This window comes from Labeo rohita, chromosome 5, assembly GCF_022985175.1.
Source record: "Labeo rohita strain BAU-BD-2019 chromosome 5, IGBB_LRoh.1.0, whole genome shotgun sequence".
NCBI lineage: Eukaryota > Metazoa > Chordata > Actinopteri > Cypriniformes > Cyprinidae > Labeo > Labeo rohita.
In genome coordinates, this window is record NC_066873.1 from 15,593,314 (window position 1) to 15,611,790 (window position 18,477).

General features: G+C 36.1%; 1 protein-coding gene across 3 annotated transcripts in view; it reads right to left on the reverse strand.

Moving 5' to 3' along the window:
• The window catches only part of rasgrf2b (Ras protein-specific guanine nucleotide-releasing factor 2b), an 84,410-nt gene that overhangs the window by 51,403 nt on the left and 14,530 nt on the right, over positions 1–18,477 (reverse strand). For all 3 annotated transcript variants that reach the window (XM_051108881.1, XM_051108882.1, XM_051108880.1), the window contains exon 2: positions 4,334–4,440. In XM_051108881.1, the coding sequence (XP_050964838.1) occupies positions 4,334–4,440 (107 nt within the window). The remainder of the gene's footprint in view (positions 1–4,333; positions 4,441–18,477) is intronic.

Sequence of the window (18,477 nt, forward strand, 5' to 3'; positions counted from 1 at the left end):
TATGTGTTGACGTAATTTTAAAGGGGTCATATCATGCCATTTCATGTTTCCTTCTATCTTTTGAGTGTTAAAAGCTGTTCATGCATATATAAGATCTGTAAATTTGCAAAGATTAAAGTCTCAAACCCTTTGATTAAAGATTAAAGTGTCCTCACTGGATGCAACAAATGCCTCATTTATAATGGGTTTTATTGTTTTCGTCTCGTTGAGCAGGGACACGGCATCACAACATGCTAAGGGGCGTAACATTTCCGTCACACACTTAAGGTATTCGGCCAATGACAGCCCACTGGATAGCTGGCCAATAAGAGCACACCACGCTTTTTTTCAGAATGGTGAGCTTTGTAAAAATTGGCACGTTTCAGAAAGGCGGGACAGAGAGGAGCAATAATAATGTACGGTATGTGGAAAATAATGTGTTTTTTGAGCTTTAAACCACGCAAACACATTGCTTTACATCAAATACACAAAATAATGTTCTTTTTAGCAACATCATATGACCCCTTTTAACTGAAACAGGAATACATGGCGGGGCACATCAAACAGTCCCACCCCCTTTTTTTGAAATAGCCAATAGCATTTTGTTTATATCACAGTTTGGACCAGACCTGCTGAGCTCAGTAAAGCTGCATCTGACAGCGTACGACAACCACAATCTTATCCATAATGCTATTAAACATAACATTCTGTGTAGAATTCAAATGGGTTCGATACCTTTAGTTGTCTGTGCTGACTCATGCATAAGATTCACTCCGTGCTATCATTTCTCTGGACCAGAGCAGACTGTGCACTCTGTGGCAGTTTGCATGACACAGTGTGAAACCAGACTTATTTCGCCCTAATGGAAAGTATGTTGACACTGTCTGAATCGTTCTCTATCCCCTATATAGTGCACTAGGTGCCATTCACCGTACAGAAAATACTAACTCTGTGAACAAGTGACTGATTTCAGAGTGTAGGGGGCGGGGCGTTTCAGATTCTAGAGAGCATTTGATTGGATGGAAAGTTTAATGAGAAGCTGAAGTGCAGGGTGATGTCATCAAAATCATTGATCCATATTGGTGGAAGTTAGAGACTGACGTTTTGAATGCTTATGTCTTGTAAATGCGAATTTTGTCATTGTTTTGAAACACACTAGCTTATAGATAACTTTAAGACTAACATATTCATACTAAATGCCAAAAAACTTAAAAAATACAATATATGAATATTTTTAAAAAGTAACAAATATTTGAAGGGCTACTGAAATTATCAGGATGGCAAGTATAAATATGTGACCCTGGACCACAAAACCAGTCATAAGGGTAGATTTTTTTTTTTAAACTGAGATTTATACATCATCTGAAAGCTGAATAAATAAGTTTTCCATTGATGTATGTTTTGTTAGGTTGGTTGATAAGACTTAATTTAAGTTTTTTTACATTTAAACTTAAATTTAAGTTTTGATACATTTAAAATTGTAGGAAATTCCAAAAACCAGTCAGTATCTGGTGTGACCACCATTTGCCTCACGCAGTGCAACACATCTCCTTCACATAGAGTTGATCAGGTTGTTGATTGTGGCCTGTGGAATGTTGGTCCACTTCTCTTCAATGGCTGTGCGAAGTTGCTGGATATTGGCAGGAACTAGAACACGCTGTTGTATACGCCGATCCAGAGCATCCCAAACATGCTCAATGGGTGACATGTCCGGTGAGTATGCTGGCCATGCAAGAACTGGGATGTTTTCAGCTTCCAGGAATTGTGTACAGATCCTTGCAACATGGGGCCGTGCATTATCATGCTGCAACATTGCTGCAAGTTGAATGGCACAACAATGGGCCTCAGGATCTTGTCACGGTATCTCTGTGCATTCAAAATGCCATCAATAAAATGCACCTGTGTTCGTTGTCCATAACATATGCCTGCCCATACCATAATCCCACCGCCACCATTGGCCACTCGATCCACAAACCGCTCACCCACACAACGCCATACACATTGTCTGCAATCTGCCCTGTACAGTGAATTGGGGGATTCATCCATGAAAAGAACACCTCTCCAAAGTGCCAGACGCCATTGAATGTGAGCATTTGTCCACTCAAGTTGGTTATGCTGACGAACAGCAGTCAGGTCAAGACCCCAATGAGGATGAAGAGCATGCAGATGAGCTTCCCTGAGATGGTTTCTGACAGTTTGTGCAGAAATTCTTTGGTTATGCAAACCAATTGTTGCAGCATTTATCTGGGTGGCTGGTCTCAGACGATTTTGGAGGTGAAGATGCTGGATGTGGAGGTCCTGGGCTGGTGTGGTTACACGTGGTCTGCGGTTGTGAGGCCGGTTGGATGTAGCCAAATTCTCTGAAATGCCTTTGGAGACAGCTTATGGTAGAGAAATGAACATTCAATTAATGAGCAACAGCTCTGGTGGACATTCCTGCAGTCAGCATGCCAATTGCACGCTCCATCTGTGGCATTGTGCTGTGTGATAAAACTGCATATTTTAGAGTGGCTTTTTATTGTGGTCAGCCTAAGGCACACCTGTGCAATAATCATGCTGTCTAATCAGCATCTTGATATGCCACACCTGTGAGGTGGATGGATTATCTCGGCAAAAGAGAAGTGCTCACTAACACAAATTTGGACAGATTTGTGAACAATATTTGAGAGAAATAGGCCTTTTGTGTACATAGAAAAAGTCTTAGATCTTTGAGTTCAGCTCATGAAAAATGCAGGCAAAAACAAAAATGTTGCGTTTATAATTTTGGTCAGTGTATGTTAATGGTGCATTTTGTCTTTACGTATTGTCCATAATTTATTTCCAGTTGCATTTAAGTGAACAATGTCGGCCTGTTTGACTAAAGTCCAATGTGGACTGTCCAGATGTTCACAGGCACATCTGCTCATGGGTAACCCAATAATCCGTTAGATTCAGCCGATCTCCCCAGTGACGCAATACAAATGTACACTGCGGCTTGAGTATAAATCTGTATAAGAGTATAAATCTCTGGAGTGTCAGCATGTGAGTGCCTTAAATCTCTGTGGGTTTGTGTGTCTGCAGAATATTATGTGTGTGTGTGTGTGTGTCTCTGTGCGTAAGTTGCTAACAACAACAAACCATTGTCATAACATCATAAATTAGTATTTTTTTTTACCCCAGATCTAAAACAGTATTTGTGTCATTGTTTAAAATGAAGTGTATAATTATTTCAATGTTAAAATACTTTCACAACTATAAATAAGCCATTCGTAAGATTGATTCCCCCAAAAGTATAAACACTGAGGTTTTTTAAAACATTGCTATGTTTGTTAGAGCATGAGATTAAATACATATTTTAAAAATAAATAAATAAATAATAATAACATTAATTCCATGGTGTTATGTCCAAAAAACTGATTTCAGCTCAGGATGCCCGTTTGGTTACACACACACGCACAAATATTTCTTTTCTTTTCTTTATTTCACCTGTGTTCTAGCTTGTCTTCTAATGTAGCTTTCTAATAAACCTGGCATTGTATACTATGAATTTTGTTGGCTCTGTGACGAATTGCTTGTTATGTTTCTCATTTTAAGTCGCTTTGGATAAAAGCATCTGCATAAATGTAATGTATATGCTAAAAGAAAACTGTACCATTAGACTTAGTCACAGTCTCAGAAGTGTTTACATATTTTTTTTAGTTTATAAAACTATTGTTAACAATTACAATATTGCCAAATAGAGCAATAAATAATATGTAAAATGAATAAGCTTAAAAAAAGAAAGAAAGAAAGAAAGAAAGAAAGAAAGCTTGGGGAGAAAAAATGAATCCCAACATACTAAAAGAAAACTGTTTCACTAGACTTCTACATAATGAACTACTAAGTTGCTAAGAAGTTTTTAAGTTGCTAAAATCTTGCCTGGCAGCAAGAAAGGGCTGTTACTTCTTAAAAACCAAAAAATAGATGCATGACGCTCCTGGCAATAGTCTGAAATTACAGTTTAATATTCAGTCTTGCTCTAAGGCAGATTTGTGATACAACAAATAAAGCAGTTTAAGCTTTCTTTAGAAATTTGTCTCCTGGAGATGAGATGTATAAAACATGACTGCGAAGTTTGATCTTAGGCTGCACGTCTGAGCACCGGGGAGAGGAGGACAACAGTGCTGTCAACCTCAGTGCGGCTTATTTGTTGCTGTGCTGCTCTGCAGTGACAGGGATAAATGCACAATGCGCTTGACTTAACCCGCTCTGATATGTCTCTTTCTTATTATGATGATTTTATTCTTTCAGCCTGAGAGTAAAGCTTCTTTAGCGCTGTGAAATATCATCCTTGACTGAGCAGGATACAAAAAACAAACACAAACAGCCACACTACCTGGCCTGCTGGATGGCCTCCACCCATTCGTCACAGTCTGACTCCTCCTCTGTCCGCAGTTCCAGAGGCTTCTGTCCATCATGGCCGAAGACGACGAGGAAATAATGCTGAAGTGATAGAAAGACAGATACAAACTGAGAAGTTACTTTAAGTCTGTGTGTGTGCTGAACCTACTGAACTTCAAACTGTACTACAAACACTTTCCACGAATAGCATACTTCACTGCCCTATTTTGATCATTTTTTGGGTCTTTATGAAATGTCTGCAACATACTTTGTTTAAAATTCCTCAATGGTCAAAACTTTGTCAAAAACAGCACTGTTCACAGCATGTTCACATATTAAATGATAAAGTGCTACTGCTCACCCCGCCCTTCTGTTCCGTTTTTTGTGTATTTGGTGGCGTATTACCATCAAAAACAAAACTAATCCACTGCTTCTTCAGTGGCTCTGATGTTGGGAGAAAGTGAATACTTTCATGTTCACTTTTGCATCCAACTACAAAACACCTGCATTGCTAACAAGACATTGTTGATACAACAGCTTGAATGCGAAGATAATGGCAGAAAGCGTACAATTGTCTAAGGGTGGAAATATGCTAATAAGGCACAGTCCATCAGTGGTTGTAGACGGGATCTATGTCATACTGCTCAGAAAATCAAAACTCCTTGAATTGATCATTATAGGGTGGTTGTGTCCACACACTGCTATATGCAAATGCCAAAAGTGAGTTTTGCATATGATGTCCCCTTTAAAACATTACGGGCATTTTTTATGCGTAGTCAAATAGCTGCATGACAAGCATTAAAATGAATTAATTTTGACCTGTCTCATTTCACATCTTTTTTAATTATTACCTAATTTTATTTATTTAAAAAACTACCTGTTTCCACATTTTCATCGCAACCCCTGTTTTCTGTCCAACAGAAAAAATATATATATATAACATTCCATAAAAGTGTGGCACTCACGACCACATGCACAGTTTGGATCCTTTTCTACAAAATGGAGAGAAATAATGTGACACAAATAATAAAGAGACCAAAGTGCAGTGTTCAATGCATGTAACAATCAACCTTCAACCTAGGGGTTTTTTTTTTTTTCCCCCAAATTGTGTTTTATATATTTTTTTTTCCAAATTCAATTTTTTTCCTGCTTAAATGTTCTTAGATTGTTATTTTTCTAGACTTTGTTTTAATTGTTAAATAAAAAATATGAATCAAAAAACAAGTCTATTTAATTGAAATCATGAATCATACACAATTTAACAGCAATTTATTAAAAGTTTATGATATAAACATTTATTTTCCCCTCAAATTCAGTTTTATTTTTAACAAATTTTGTGTTTTCCACTAATTGTCTGGTTTCCATTTTGATGGTTTCATAAAATTAATAATCAAAAGCATCTCTAATTAATTTATAGAATTAAAAAAAATAACATATTTATTTATTAAAAAATACTAAATACATGTGTATTTATATTTTTCAGCTAAACAAATTCTGGTAAATCATTTTTCTGGTAAGTATTTTTAAACAATAATGTTTTAATAATATATTTTTATTTAATAATATATTTTATTAGTAGTAGTTGTAGTACTGTATCATTACATTAAGTAATATATTTCTGTCGCAGTTTCTTCAACTTAAACCAAACATTTATTTTGACGAGTTGCCTTGACAAGACCTTTGAGTTTCTGTTTGTTTATGATATGATGATGTTAACGTTAATGAAGTGACTCTCAAATCCATTGTAGAGATTATGTTTATGTACTGTTTATGAACTATATACTGAGGCACAGAGATACATGCAGGATTCATATTTAAATAGTATTTTTGGATGCAAAACTGAATTTTAGAATCTTTATAAGTAATATCCCCTTCTTCAAATCAGGCCATTTTCAGCTTTTTGTCAGGGTGACATCATACTGACCAAGGCTGCTCCCATGATAGTCGATCGACACTGGTGTCTTACCTTAGACTCGCCCTAAATGATCCGAGTGAACAGTGCAACCGCCACTGTGTCGACTCCATTGCAGGGGAAGACAAGATTGAGCGACTGAGGTGTTTTGTCGTTGGATGTAATAATGAACAATGCAGTCATCATTGACATCTTGAAGACGCAGAGGATTAACATTACTTTCATTTTTGAAGGAAATGCGCCCGGCCATCTACATAAATGTGTCTATGTTTGTGCAAATCATTCATGTTCCAGCTTCAGAAGTGAGTATAAGGTTTTTTTATACATCTTCTTCTAAATAAGCAAGTTTCGTGGCTAAATGCGGCTAAAGTAAACATTATGGCTCGTCACCCCACAGAAGAGAGGGGTGGGATGAGCAGAGCTCATTAGCTCGCTTTAAAAAGGGCTGATTTTGACAAGGTGAAAAAAGTGTACAGTGTTTACACTACCACTGAGAATTTTTTACAGACTGCTCATTAAGACCCTAAAGAATCATATCAACTTGTGGAAAATGGGCATCCGATGACCCCTTTAATTTTCACAGTCACTAGTCCATATCACGTTTTGATGTAAGTGTACTGACCTACTTGATTTATTGATCCAAATTTGGCAAATTCCCATGAGATTCTGCGTTATACAGTAAAACTCATTTTTTTATGACCAGATTTCGCAATTCTGTCCGTGTTTTCCACGTTGTGGAAATCATACAACCCTACCTTCAACCTTGTTACATTTAAAAAAAAAAAATTAAAAATTGAATCAACAATTTAATTTTATTAAAAGAGACAGAGAAAGACAACTCCATCTTTAAGAGTTTTGTAAGGCATTATTTTGTACCTTATTTGTCCCTACAGTCTAAAATATGATGATTAGAAATGTTTTGTTCTGACCTCCAGCACAAAATAAATAAATAAATAAATAAAAACTACAACCATAAAAGACCTGCTTTTAGATATTCCTATCAGAGCACCTGCTCTGTATTAAAAACTCATAGAAACATCAAGCTTTTACTGCCAACACACAGATGCTGACAAGGTCTGTGAAATAAAACAGATACAGCATTATGAGAGTCTGAGCACTGCGTGGCTTAAGGCCATCTGCAAGGCAAATAAACACACGCAGCCGCTTAACAGCAGGTGTGAGAGGAGTTGAATCAGCTATTGTCATAATGACCTGAGGGAAAATGCATGGTGTGAGCTGGTTAGCATGTATGCTTTCATAGTGACATTCATAAGCAGCTTCACAAAGCGTAGAATATCACATGCATTTCATTTTAAATGTATTGTTTTGTGTTGGTTTCTAGAGTTACAGTCAAGACCAGGATAAATAGTTTGGAAAAAATAAGGTTAAATAAATAAAAAAGAAAGTAATAAAATAAAATAAAATAAAATAAAATAAACAAATAAGTAAACAAATAAGTAAAAAAAAAGCAGCAGAATAGAATTAAAATCTGATTTTCAAAATTCCTACTTTATAAAGTTCTAAAATAATATCATTTGCCAGATATGCACACACACACATAAACTCTTGCATATCCAGTTATAAACAACATCATCAAAACTGAAAGCTACTAGCTATTTGTTTATATAGGGGAACGAACTATTACTGCAATCCTTACATAACCATTAAAACTGATGTGGCTTCAAAGACATTATTAATGAAATATCAACTGCATCAAGGCAGCTAAATTTGAGCATTACTAACCACAGCCTGACATGCACTTTAAAAAAGAATTGTGGCTTTGCCAGTGAAAATCACTTGTGAAAAAAACACTCTAACAGCATTTAACTGACACTGGAAGAAAGCAATCATAGTCTAAATGCATGAAAGCTGATCATTTCCATCCCTTGGTGGCTGAATTAGCATACACTTAGAATCCAGCGGGAAATAAGTCTCAAATATATAAATAATTATAACTACTCTATATAATTTCATATGGCATCGTTATGCATATAAATGCCATCTACTGATTCAAAGGTTTAGGGGTTAGAAAGTAGAACATATTGCGTTTGTTAGTGTATCTGACGTTTGCATTTCTTTTACATCTGCAGCCGACATTAATGAAACCATCTACGTCAGCTGGTCATGCAACAGTAAACACAGTGAGCTTCACTCATTGCTCATTGAGTCATCGCTGAATTCATGAGAAGGAGACAAAATACAGTGCAGACATTTCAGTCAGTTTGTGACAGCCATGTACTGTATGTGTCAGCGATAGAAAAAACTGTTTGTGTGTACAGATGTGCATAGGCTTCCAGTATATGTACAGTAGGCACACACATATAATCACAAAACTGCAGTTGAAGTCAAGTTCAAGGGATTAAGCGTTCAGTGTTTTCTAGTACAGACAGACATGAGAGGCCTTATGTAACCCTCCCTAGATCTATTTACAGTCTCTCAGGCTGGCTGCCTCTCTGGACGTCCTCCTGCACTCCTCTCTGGGCGTTTAACTTGCATGTAAACAGAAGGACAAAATCAGCATCAGGCATTCTTACATACACCAAACCATCTCTATGCTCTCAGAAAAAAGGTACAAAACTGTCACAAGGGTGGTACTCTTTCAAAAGGTACTAGTATGTACACATTAGGTACTAATTTGTACTTTTAAAGTACTAGTATATAGCTTTTAGTAGGGCTGGGTAAACAAATTGATTTCTTGATTTTAATTGATTACTATTTTTACGAAACAATATCAATCAATTAGTCTAGCCTGTTTTCAGTTCATGAATGGAACATTGTAGCACACCTCCCATCCAATAAATCCTAATAAGCTTTGTGCTTTGTTACTTTTGATATGACACAAAGTCTCAGATTTCAAATTCTGTTTATTTTATTACAGCATTCAAACAACAAATGCCGTTTTGGCCATAAACTTGTTAGTCAGTTTAAAAAATGTTAGTCAGTTTAAAAAACTACAAATACAAATCAGTTAATTTTAACCTTCAGTATTATAGTAATGTAGTACCAAACTGATTCTCATGTATATTTTACAGAATTGGTTGAGAGATTTTTTTGTCCTTGAGAAAATTTGGCATGTACTGTACCTGATGTATATAGAACAAAAAAAATCAATATCGATTTAAAATTCAGAAATCGGAAAGTCGGAAATCGAATTGAAACACAAGCTTGTGAATGAGAATCTAATCGAATTGTGAAATTTGTGTCAAAACCCAACCGTACCTTTTAGGTACAGTATATTATGTATCATTTTTAGGGGAAAATAAGGTACTTTTGTACCCTTTTTCTAAGAGTAAGCTACTGGTAAAACTATTAGAACTTACAGTTGAGGTCAAAAGTTTACATACACCTTGCAGAATCTGCAAAAGACGTTTACATATAATCCACTAGAAAAAGTAATATATGATAGGTGAATTTATAAAAAATTACCCTGTTCAAAAGTTTACATATGCTTGGTTCTTAATGCTCTTTTGTGACCGGCTGTGTTTTTTTGTTTTAGTGATAGCTGTTTATGCCTTGTTTGTCCTGCTGTTCTTCAAAAAAATCCTTCAGGTCAAACAAATTATTTGGTTTTTCGGCATTTTCTTGTATTTGAACCCTTTCCAACAATGACTGTATGATTTTGAGATCCATCTTTTCACACTGAGGACAGCTGAGGGACTCATAAGCAGCTATTACAGACGGTTCAAACGCTCACTGATGCTTCAGAGGGAAAAACAATGCATTAAAAGCTGGGGGTGAAAACTTTTGAACAGAACAAAGATTTTTCTTATTTTGCCTAAATATTATTATTATTATTATTCATTTAGAGTTGCCCTTTAGAAGCTACAGAAGATACTTACATGTTTCCCAGAAGACAAAATTAGTTCAATTTACCCTGATCTTAAAATTCAAAAAGTTTTCACCCCCCTGCTCTTAATGCATCGTTTTTTGTCAGAAATGCTGTAAAAGTATTGTTCATTGTTAGTTCATGTGAATTGATATAGTTAACTAATATTAACAACTGAAACCTTGTACCTTGTGTTGGTAAATGTTTCAAACAGCTGCGATATTGTGCGGCACCCAGAGGCTTTTTTCAAGCAACAGACTAAGGAGCAGCCTTGGTGATAGGATGAGATAAAAACAATGTCAAAACAAATACACGGACATCAACGTTAATACCGAACACAATATTACATCTCCGCAATCACAAGCCCTGGAGTAATCTTTTAAATGGTCTGTTGCAAGGCTCTAGTGTACACTGGTATTTTCTGCGATAACAGAAAGCAAGTAATGTGCTCAAACTCGGATTTTACACAAAAAGAACATTCAAAAAGGAGATTTTCTACAACTTCTATACGTCACAAATGGCCTAAGAACAAAAGATCATATGAAATCAACATGTACATGTACATGTACTGAAAAACACTGAAAACTATCAAAAATATGCTCATTTTAAACAGACGGTTACACTTTATTTTAAGGTGTCCTTGTTACAGTGTAATTATACATTTAAGTACTGAGTAATATTAATTAACTACATGTACTACTGTATATGGTTAGGGTTAGGATGAGGGTTTGGTTTAGGGTTACTGTAGTTGCATGTAATTATGCATAAGTAAAATGTTATGGTTGCACTTTATTTTATAGTACATGTACTTACAGTGTGCTTACCAAGGAAAGTACTGGTAGGTAACTACATGGGTAGGGTTAGGTTTAGGGGTAGGTTCAGCGTTAGTACCTAGTTACCTAGTTATTGTAATTACTATAATAAGTACATAGTATGTACATTTTAAGTACATTTTAAAAGAACAAGCACATAAGTACATAAGTACATTTTAAAAGAATAAGCTAATACATGCAGAACAGAATCTGGTTATTTAGCTAAACATTTTAAGTATTTGTGTTGATCAGGTTTCGTCTAATCCATTTATGACCTTAAAACTGATAGTTCACCCAAAAATTAAAATTTTGTCATCATTTACTCATCCCTTTAGTTGTTCCAACACTGTATGGGTTTACCAACATTTGAAAATCATACAGGTTTGGAACAACTTGAGGGTGAGTAAATGATATATATTATAATGCAAAACCATAACTTTGCAAAACAGACCGATATACTATTGATAGAGCCAAATATTCTCTAAACAAAATAAATAAAAATAGAGTGAAGAAGTTGCCCACACTGATGCTGACCTAGTAAACTAAATCATCAGCGCTCTGCCCCTTTACACGCATGAGCTCCTTTCAATGCGGGTGAGAATGGACCGGTGACCTCTTCACTCACAAGCAGTTATGTCGGCCTTTTCCCCTGGAATGGTCTGACTAAAATGCTTCCTAACCTATTTCCTCACACAAGTCATACATTTGCAAAATGCTGAAGCCCTGTATTCACAAGGCCATGCCCCAGAGCACTGAATTATATGAAGAGTGTCTATTCTGGGCTGAGCGCTTATATGAAAGAGGTACACACAGAACGCTCTTGTTTGACTCACAGGAGGGACTGAACTATGCCGCCGCATTAGCGTCCAATGCCAACACAAACCAACAGGCCTGGTGAGCAGGGTAAAGGTTTGGTCCAACACCTCTAAATCGAGTCACCGAACCTGCCACCAATACGTGAATTCATCGCTGCATGTATCCGCAATAGTAATTTGCTCGGGAAATCTGCCAAGCCTACAGAAGGGAAAAGCAAAGCGGGTGGGTGAGAGAGACAGAACCTCTTGCATAACATTTCTTAACAAGTGTCAAGCATATTTTTAAACCGTCACTTCACCTAACAAATCCCGTTGCCATGACGACGCAGTGCTCTGCGCAAGAGCGGCGCTCCATAATGCTTTTTGCTCTGCATTCATTACTACGGCTTTATTCGTTCAGCGCCTTGCCAATCTTCATTTAAAGTTCCTCGTCTATTAGGCTGACAGGAGATTGTTATGAATACGTTTGGTTTGCGTTTAGCAAATCATATTTGCCATGATCTCAGCCCTGTAAATGACGATAATGTTTAAAAAAAGACCCTAAGGTGATTTTTGCTGGTTTGATCTGGTTTAAACAGTTTTAGCCTGTCAGTCAGCTGGTTTTTCAGCCTGACAAGCACTCAAGCCCTCTATGAAACCAGCAAAACAGAATATACTGAGAATAATCAGGCTTATATTACAAAGAAAGGTTGTTTATTGGCATTCATGGTTCCATGAAGAACTTCTCACATCCATGGGACCTTTCCATTGGTTCTTTACAGTAGAAAAAGGTTCTTTAGATCAATGTTCTCACACCAAGAATGTTTTTTTTAAGAACACTCACTGAAAGGTTTTTTGAGGAACCAAAAAGGTTCTTCTATAGCATCACTGCAAAACATGCTTTTGGAACTTGAGTGAATCTTTAAAAAAGGGTTCTTTATTGGCAGCTATGGTTCCATGAAGAATCTTTAACATTCATTGAAACTGTCCATTCCACAAAAGATTCTTTACAATAGAAAAAGGGTTCTAGAGATTTTTAAATTTCCTTCACACTAAGAATAAAATGCTTTGTTTAAGAACTGTTCACTGAAAGCTTCTTTTGTTCAGCATTCTCAATTAAAGTGCCCCTATTGTGTCATTTCAAGGTTCAAGGTTATCTCACAATTTAGATTTTTTTTTTTTTTGCGACAAAAACTCGCAATTACAAGAAATAAAGACAGAATTGCAAGATTAAATCTCACAAATCTGACATTTTTTCTCACAAATGTGAGTTGGTATCTTACAATTCTAACTTTTTTCTTGCAATTGCAAATTTATATCTCCTAATTTTGACTTTTTTCATGTAATTCTGACCTTTTTTCCTCAGAATTATGAGATATAAACTGGCAATTGTGAGTTATAAAGGCCAATATTGTTGGGAAAGAAAAACAGATATTTTCTCCAGATTGCAAGTTTGTATCCCACAATGCTCACTTTACTTGCAATTGTCACAATTGCGAGATATAAACTAGCAATTCTGAGAAAAAAATTCTGAATTATTTTTTATATACAATTACTCACAGTCAGAATTGTGAGTTTATGTCTCAATTCTGACATTCTAACACGCAATTGTGAGTTTATATCATGTAATTCTGAGAAAAAAAGTCAGATTTGCAACTTTTTATCTCACAGTTCTGACTTCAGAATTTGCAATTTAGAGCTTATATCACAATTCTGAGAAAAAAAGTCAAAATTATGAGTTTGTATCACACAGTTCTGAAGAAAAAGTCAGAATTGTGAGATGAAAAGTCACAATTACCATTTTTTTTTTAATTCAGCGGCAGAAACAGGCTTCCATAGTTTTGGGAGTCTCTTACAAAAGGTTTACATGCATGCAAGGTCAAACATCGCTTTTGTTTTCTCAAAATATGTATTTAATATCACCTCATTTTCCAGAGATTCTCCAATGCTTTGTTCTAAGAAGTTCAGTCTCTCTAAACCCCTCCTTTCCATGAGCCAGTAAGATGACGTGTTTGTGGGCGGGGTCAAGTTGTTTGCGTCTGGCCAACATAAAACATAGGCGGAAATATGCAAATGTGTTACTCCGTGACGTGTAGCCATCACGGAAACTTGATTTGAATTACTAACGACTCTGTTCAGAGTCCATTTTTTTTGGAAGACGATAACTTTATATGTTGTGCACTTTCAGCTTTACAACGTTGCAGAACATTTGCGTTCACATTCAGCTACATTACACACTGCATAAAAGACAATATTTGAAATGGCATAATAAGGGCACTTTAAACTTCTTTGTCTGTTACGCTGACAGGAAATTTTAGTTTGGCTCACCTTTTGTAAATCATATTTGGCATCATCTCAGCACATGACAATCATGTGTTGAAAAACAAAGAACCTAAAGGGATTTTTGCTGGTTTGATCTGGTTTAAACTCTTTTAGCCTGTCAACCAGCCAGTTCTCCAGTCTGACAATCACTCAACCCCACTATGAAACCAGTGAAACTGAGCAGACTGAGCTTATTTAGGTTGGGAGATCACCTACATTTTTTGGAACTTTTATTTTTAAGGGTACAGGGTGGTTCACTTTCACTTCATTTCACATATTTGTCTAGATAAGCAGAATCCATTTTATGCATTTCTCTCATTGGAGGAAGTAAGAAGGGATGTAGTTGTCAGCTTTGCTGTTGGTTTTTCAGGGAAAGTGTTGATGTTCGCCGTCTGGATGAAATAGATGATGCTTTCTGCTCTCACTCCTGCTGGGTGCTTACTGATACTGTTTACAATCATGCAGTTTAGATGTCTGTAGTTATCTTTACAGCTACAGCCAGATATAAAGCAATCAATCACAAAGCAATATTTGCTACTGTCATAATACACCTTCTTGGTATGTTTATGACAGGCGAATGCCAGTAAAAGAAATGGAGCAGGTCCTGCTTTTTCTCAGCATGACAGTGCACAATTTTTCAAGCTTTCAATCACGTTTTTATGGAATCTATGGTAATATCTTGCTCAGTTATTTCTTGACATGCACGTAATATTTTAAAAGCAGAGAATAAAGTGGACTGTCAGTAGTATTTGCTTTGGATGTTAGGGTTTTGAAGAAATTATTTAAGGCTGGAAGTACATGACTTTTGCCCAGATTTTTCTCCTGATTTGCAGTCTGGATAAGTCAACACTAGCTTCCAGAGCCAGTCTGCAGATTTTAGACAGTTGGAGTTGAGACAGAAAATTGCACAGGGTACAGATTTTTTAGCTTCAGTTCTGTCCTGCATACAGATATTCATCTTTTCATATTTTGAGCAACACTTATTGTTTTAGTTTGCCATGCATTTCCTAGTAATGAGCTGCAGGATGTTTCTATGTGAGTTTGTTGTGTTCAGAATGACTTCTCGTAGTGTTTTTTTTTTCTGTAACCATCTAAACAGTCACCTAGTGTTTTAAAATCTGTTCAGATTTTAACAGTTGTGCAGGCTGTTCCAGCTTTTACAAACACCATAAACCAGCCTTTGCAAACTAACTATGCCTTCAAGTCTTACATTCTAGCCATGCTGCTTCGGCTGGTCTTTTGTGGTGGTTTTAGACGGGTTTTTGTCACCTGACAGTTGGGAAATCAAGTTTAAACATACTAAGACAAACTAAGTATGTGAGAGGTGCGGAGTGAACCTGAAGCTCACCTTCTTAACATTCTAGTTGCAAATTTTGCTGTTAAGCAAACATGAAGTGTGGTTTCTATCACTGGTGAGCATGGAGCAGGAAATGGAAAACCCAGAGTGTGGCTAGAGTGGAGTGATTACAGAACACTTTCAGCGAGAGGAGAAATTGCTGTCACTCCACTTCACTCATACATTCTGCAGAAAAACACCTTAGGCTGGTTGAAGCTGTTATTTTTGGCAGGGTTTTGGCAGTAAGAGCATCAAGCTCCCAGACCCTGTCTCTGATCTGTGCCTCCACATGAGGAATTACATCACACAAAGATCAGATGGAACTAATATTTTGTTTAGTGTTCTCCTACTGATCACATTATCAACACAGACTATGGAAAACTCAGGTAGACGGAACATGTGGATCACTGTTATAGCCATACAATCCTCAAGAGATTGAACAGGGTTAAAGGGTTAGTTCAACCAAAAATTAAAATTCTGTCATTAATTATTCACCCTCATGTCATTCCAAACCTGTAAGACCTTCATTCATCTTTAGAACACAAATTAAGATATTTCTGATGAAATCTGAGAGCTTTCTGACCCTGCATAGACAGCTACGCAACTGCCACATTCAAGATATATAACATTCAATATCTGACATTTTAAAAATAGATTTAAAAATAAAACACTTGGCAGTGATTAGGAGTCATAGGAAAAATGTACAACAGTACAACTGATGAAGTATTCATGAATCTTTTTCCATTTGATTAATGTGCAGCATTTACACTCTTATGACTTATTATGGGAGAGTAAGAGTAAGGAGTGTTACAAGAGTGTTGATTATGTGGGAGAATGTGTGGATTGGATTGATTTTTACTTGCCACTTGTATCTACAAATATTACAAGTAAAATCACTTCCTTAAAGATGAAGTGTGCAATTTCTGTGCCACCATTTGGATTTGCAAAAAACAATGACTAGGCTGGCTGATATGGCCATAAATAAGATATGGCCGTAAAAATCGATATTGGTCAATCAGATATCATTTTCATATAAGTCGATATTGATAATTATAACTGTAAGTTTAGCATTTTTATTTCTTTTAAGTTTAAAGGCAGATTTTTGCTCCTAAGGCTGGTCGCAAACTAGATGGTTTTCAAATCTTAACCGATTTTAAAAACATGGAAGACCACAGACATGAAGACCATTTTAACCGATTCTGAATCCTTATAATCCTCTGAACGTGCACACTAGACAATTCAACCAGACCGTGAGACCACATGCTTGTAGGAAAGATTTCACAGTAACACCAGATCTCATGGAGACTCGAGAGATCAAACGTGACTAGTGAAGAAAAACAAATGGAAGACAATCAGCGCTCGTCAAGAGTCGTAAAGATCAAATGTTTGAGTTCGGGGATGCTCTGTTTTGACTGGGAGCAGTTAAATAATCATAATGACACCATACATTTAGATTATGAGAACCACAGTTAAAACCACACATTTAGCACCTCAATACCATAAAAAATGTATCTACAGTGGCATGCGGAAGTTAGGAAACCCCTTGCAGAATCTGTGAAAAGTGAATAATTCAAACAAACAAAAAAAAGATAACAATAAGAAATCATTTAAAAAATAAGGAAACATGATGCATTAAGAGCTGGGGGTGAAAACTTTTTGAATCTGAAGATCAAGGTAAATTGTATTTAATTTGTCTTCCAGGAAACATGCAAGTATCTTCTTTTCCTTTAGAAGGGCAGTACTAAATAGAAGAAAATAAGAAAAATTTGGACATCTTCATCCTGTTCAAAATTTTTCAAAATTCATCGTGTTTCCTTCTGGAGCATCAGTGAATGTGTGAACCTTATTAATATTTGTGTTTGAGTCCCTCAGTTGTCCTCGGTGTGAAAAGGTGTATTACAGTTGTATAAGAAACAGTAGTCTAAATACTTTTAGTATAAATGCAAAAAACTAATGTAATTATATTCTATTACTCCTTTAATACATTTATTACATGTCTAAACAAATAATATAACATAATTTGAGATAAACATCCCACATTTCTTACACAATACCATGTTGCAGTTAGTGTTACTACAGTAAATCCATGGTAAAAGATGGTGATTTGTAGACTGAAAAGCCTTCTGACTGTATCGTTGCACACAGTGTTTCTCCTGTTTGCCAGCGCTGTTTCATCTGGCTTTAAACTAGTTTAGATCACCAAGTCTTTTGTGTTTTTCTCTGAATTCAAGCACTTCACACTGGATCTCACATCGCTGTTTAGCGGTCGCGAGTAACTTTGAAAAAAAGCTGCCCTTTGAACTTTGAGCTGAGCAAATAAATGGTCCATGTGGTGCAAAACTCTTGTTATTGTTTTATTGAGGGAAATTATATCATGATAATTATCATTATCGTTTTATCGTCCAGCCCAAACAATAAGATCATTGCATCATGTGGTCAACAGAGGGTATGCATTGACGTCACTTTCCTGCCAGAACACGCCTCCTCAGCTGGACTAAGTGCCAAAAGAAGCAGCTGCGTAAATGGATTAAATAGGGAAGCTGCGAAAACACAAGTAAAACAAAACGATAATCATTTTGCTGGACTCAGTATAATGTTCCTTACAATCTACCAAATATCCAGTGGTCCACAGATAATGATATGCAGCCATGAATCGTCTTTCCCGACATTTATGTGTGCCTGATTTCCACACCGGGGAAATAAACAAAGCAGAGTTGCCTGTGAACACATTTTGTAAATACAAAATAGGCTGATCACTTAATCAGTGTTATATATATGTTCAGCCCAAAATCTTATATAGTTTTTGTCAGTGTTTATTTAAAAACATCCAGTTATGCAGAATTTAAGGTGGTAAATATTTAATTTGTGAGTTGTCAGTATGATATATGACAATACAATATATAGGGTGTGATCTTACCGCAATATTCAACATATTAACATGATAACTGCAAATCCGTGTTTCGCTGCCTGGAGACCATTTGTTTCTTTGAATTGCAGTGATCCATTTGCTTTTCTTTTCTTTCATGCAACAGGAGTATTTCTAAATATAACGCTATAATCAACACGTTTCACAATTCATTGATCTTGAAGAGTAAAAACACAGTAAAAGTTTTCAAGAGAGTTTACATGTACCGCTC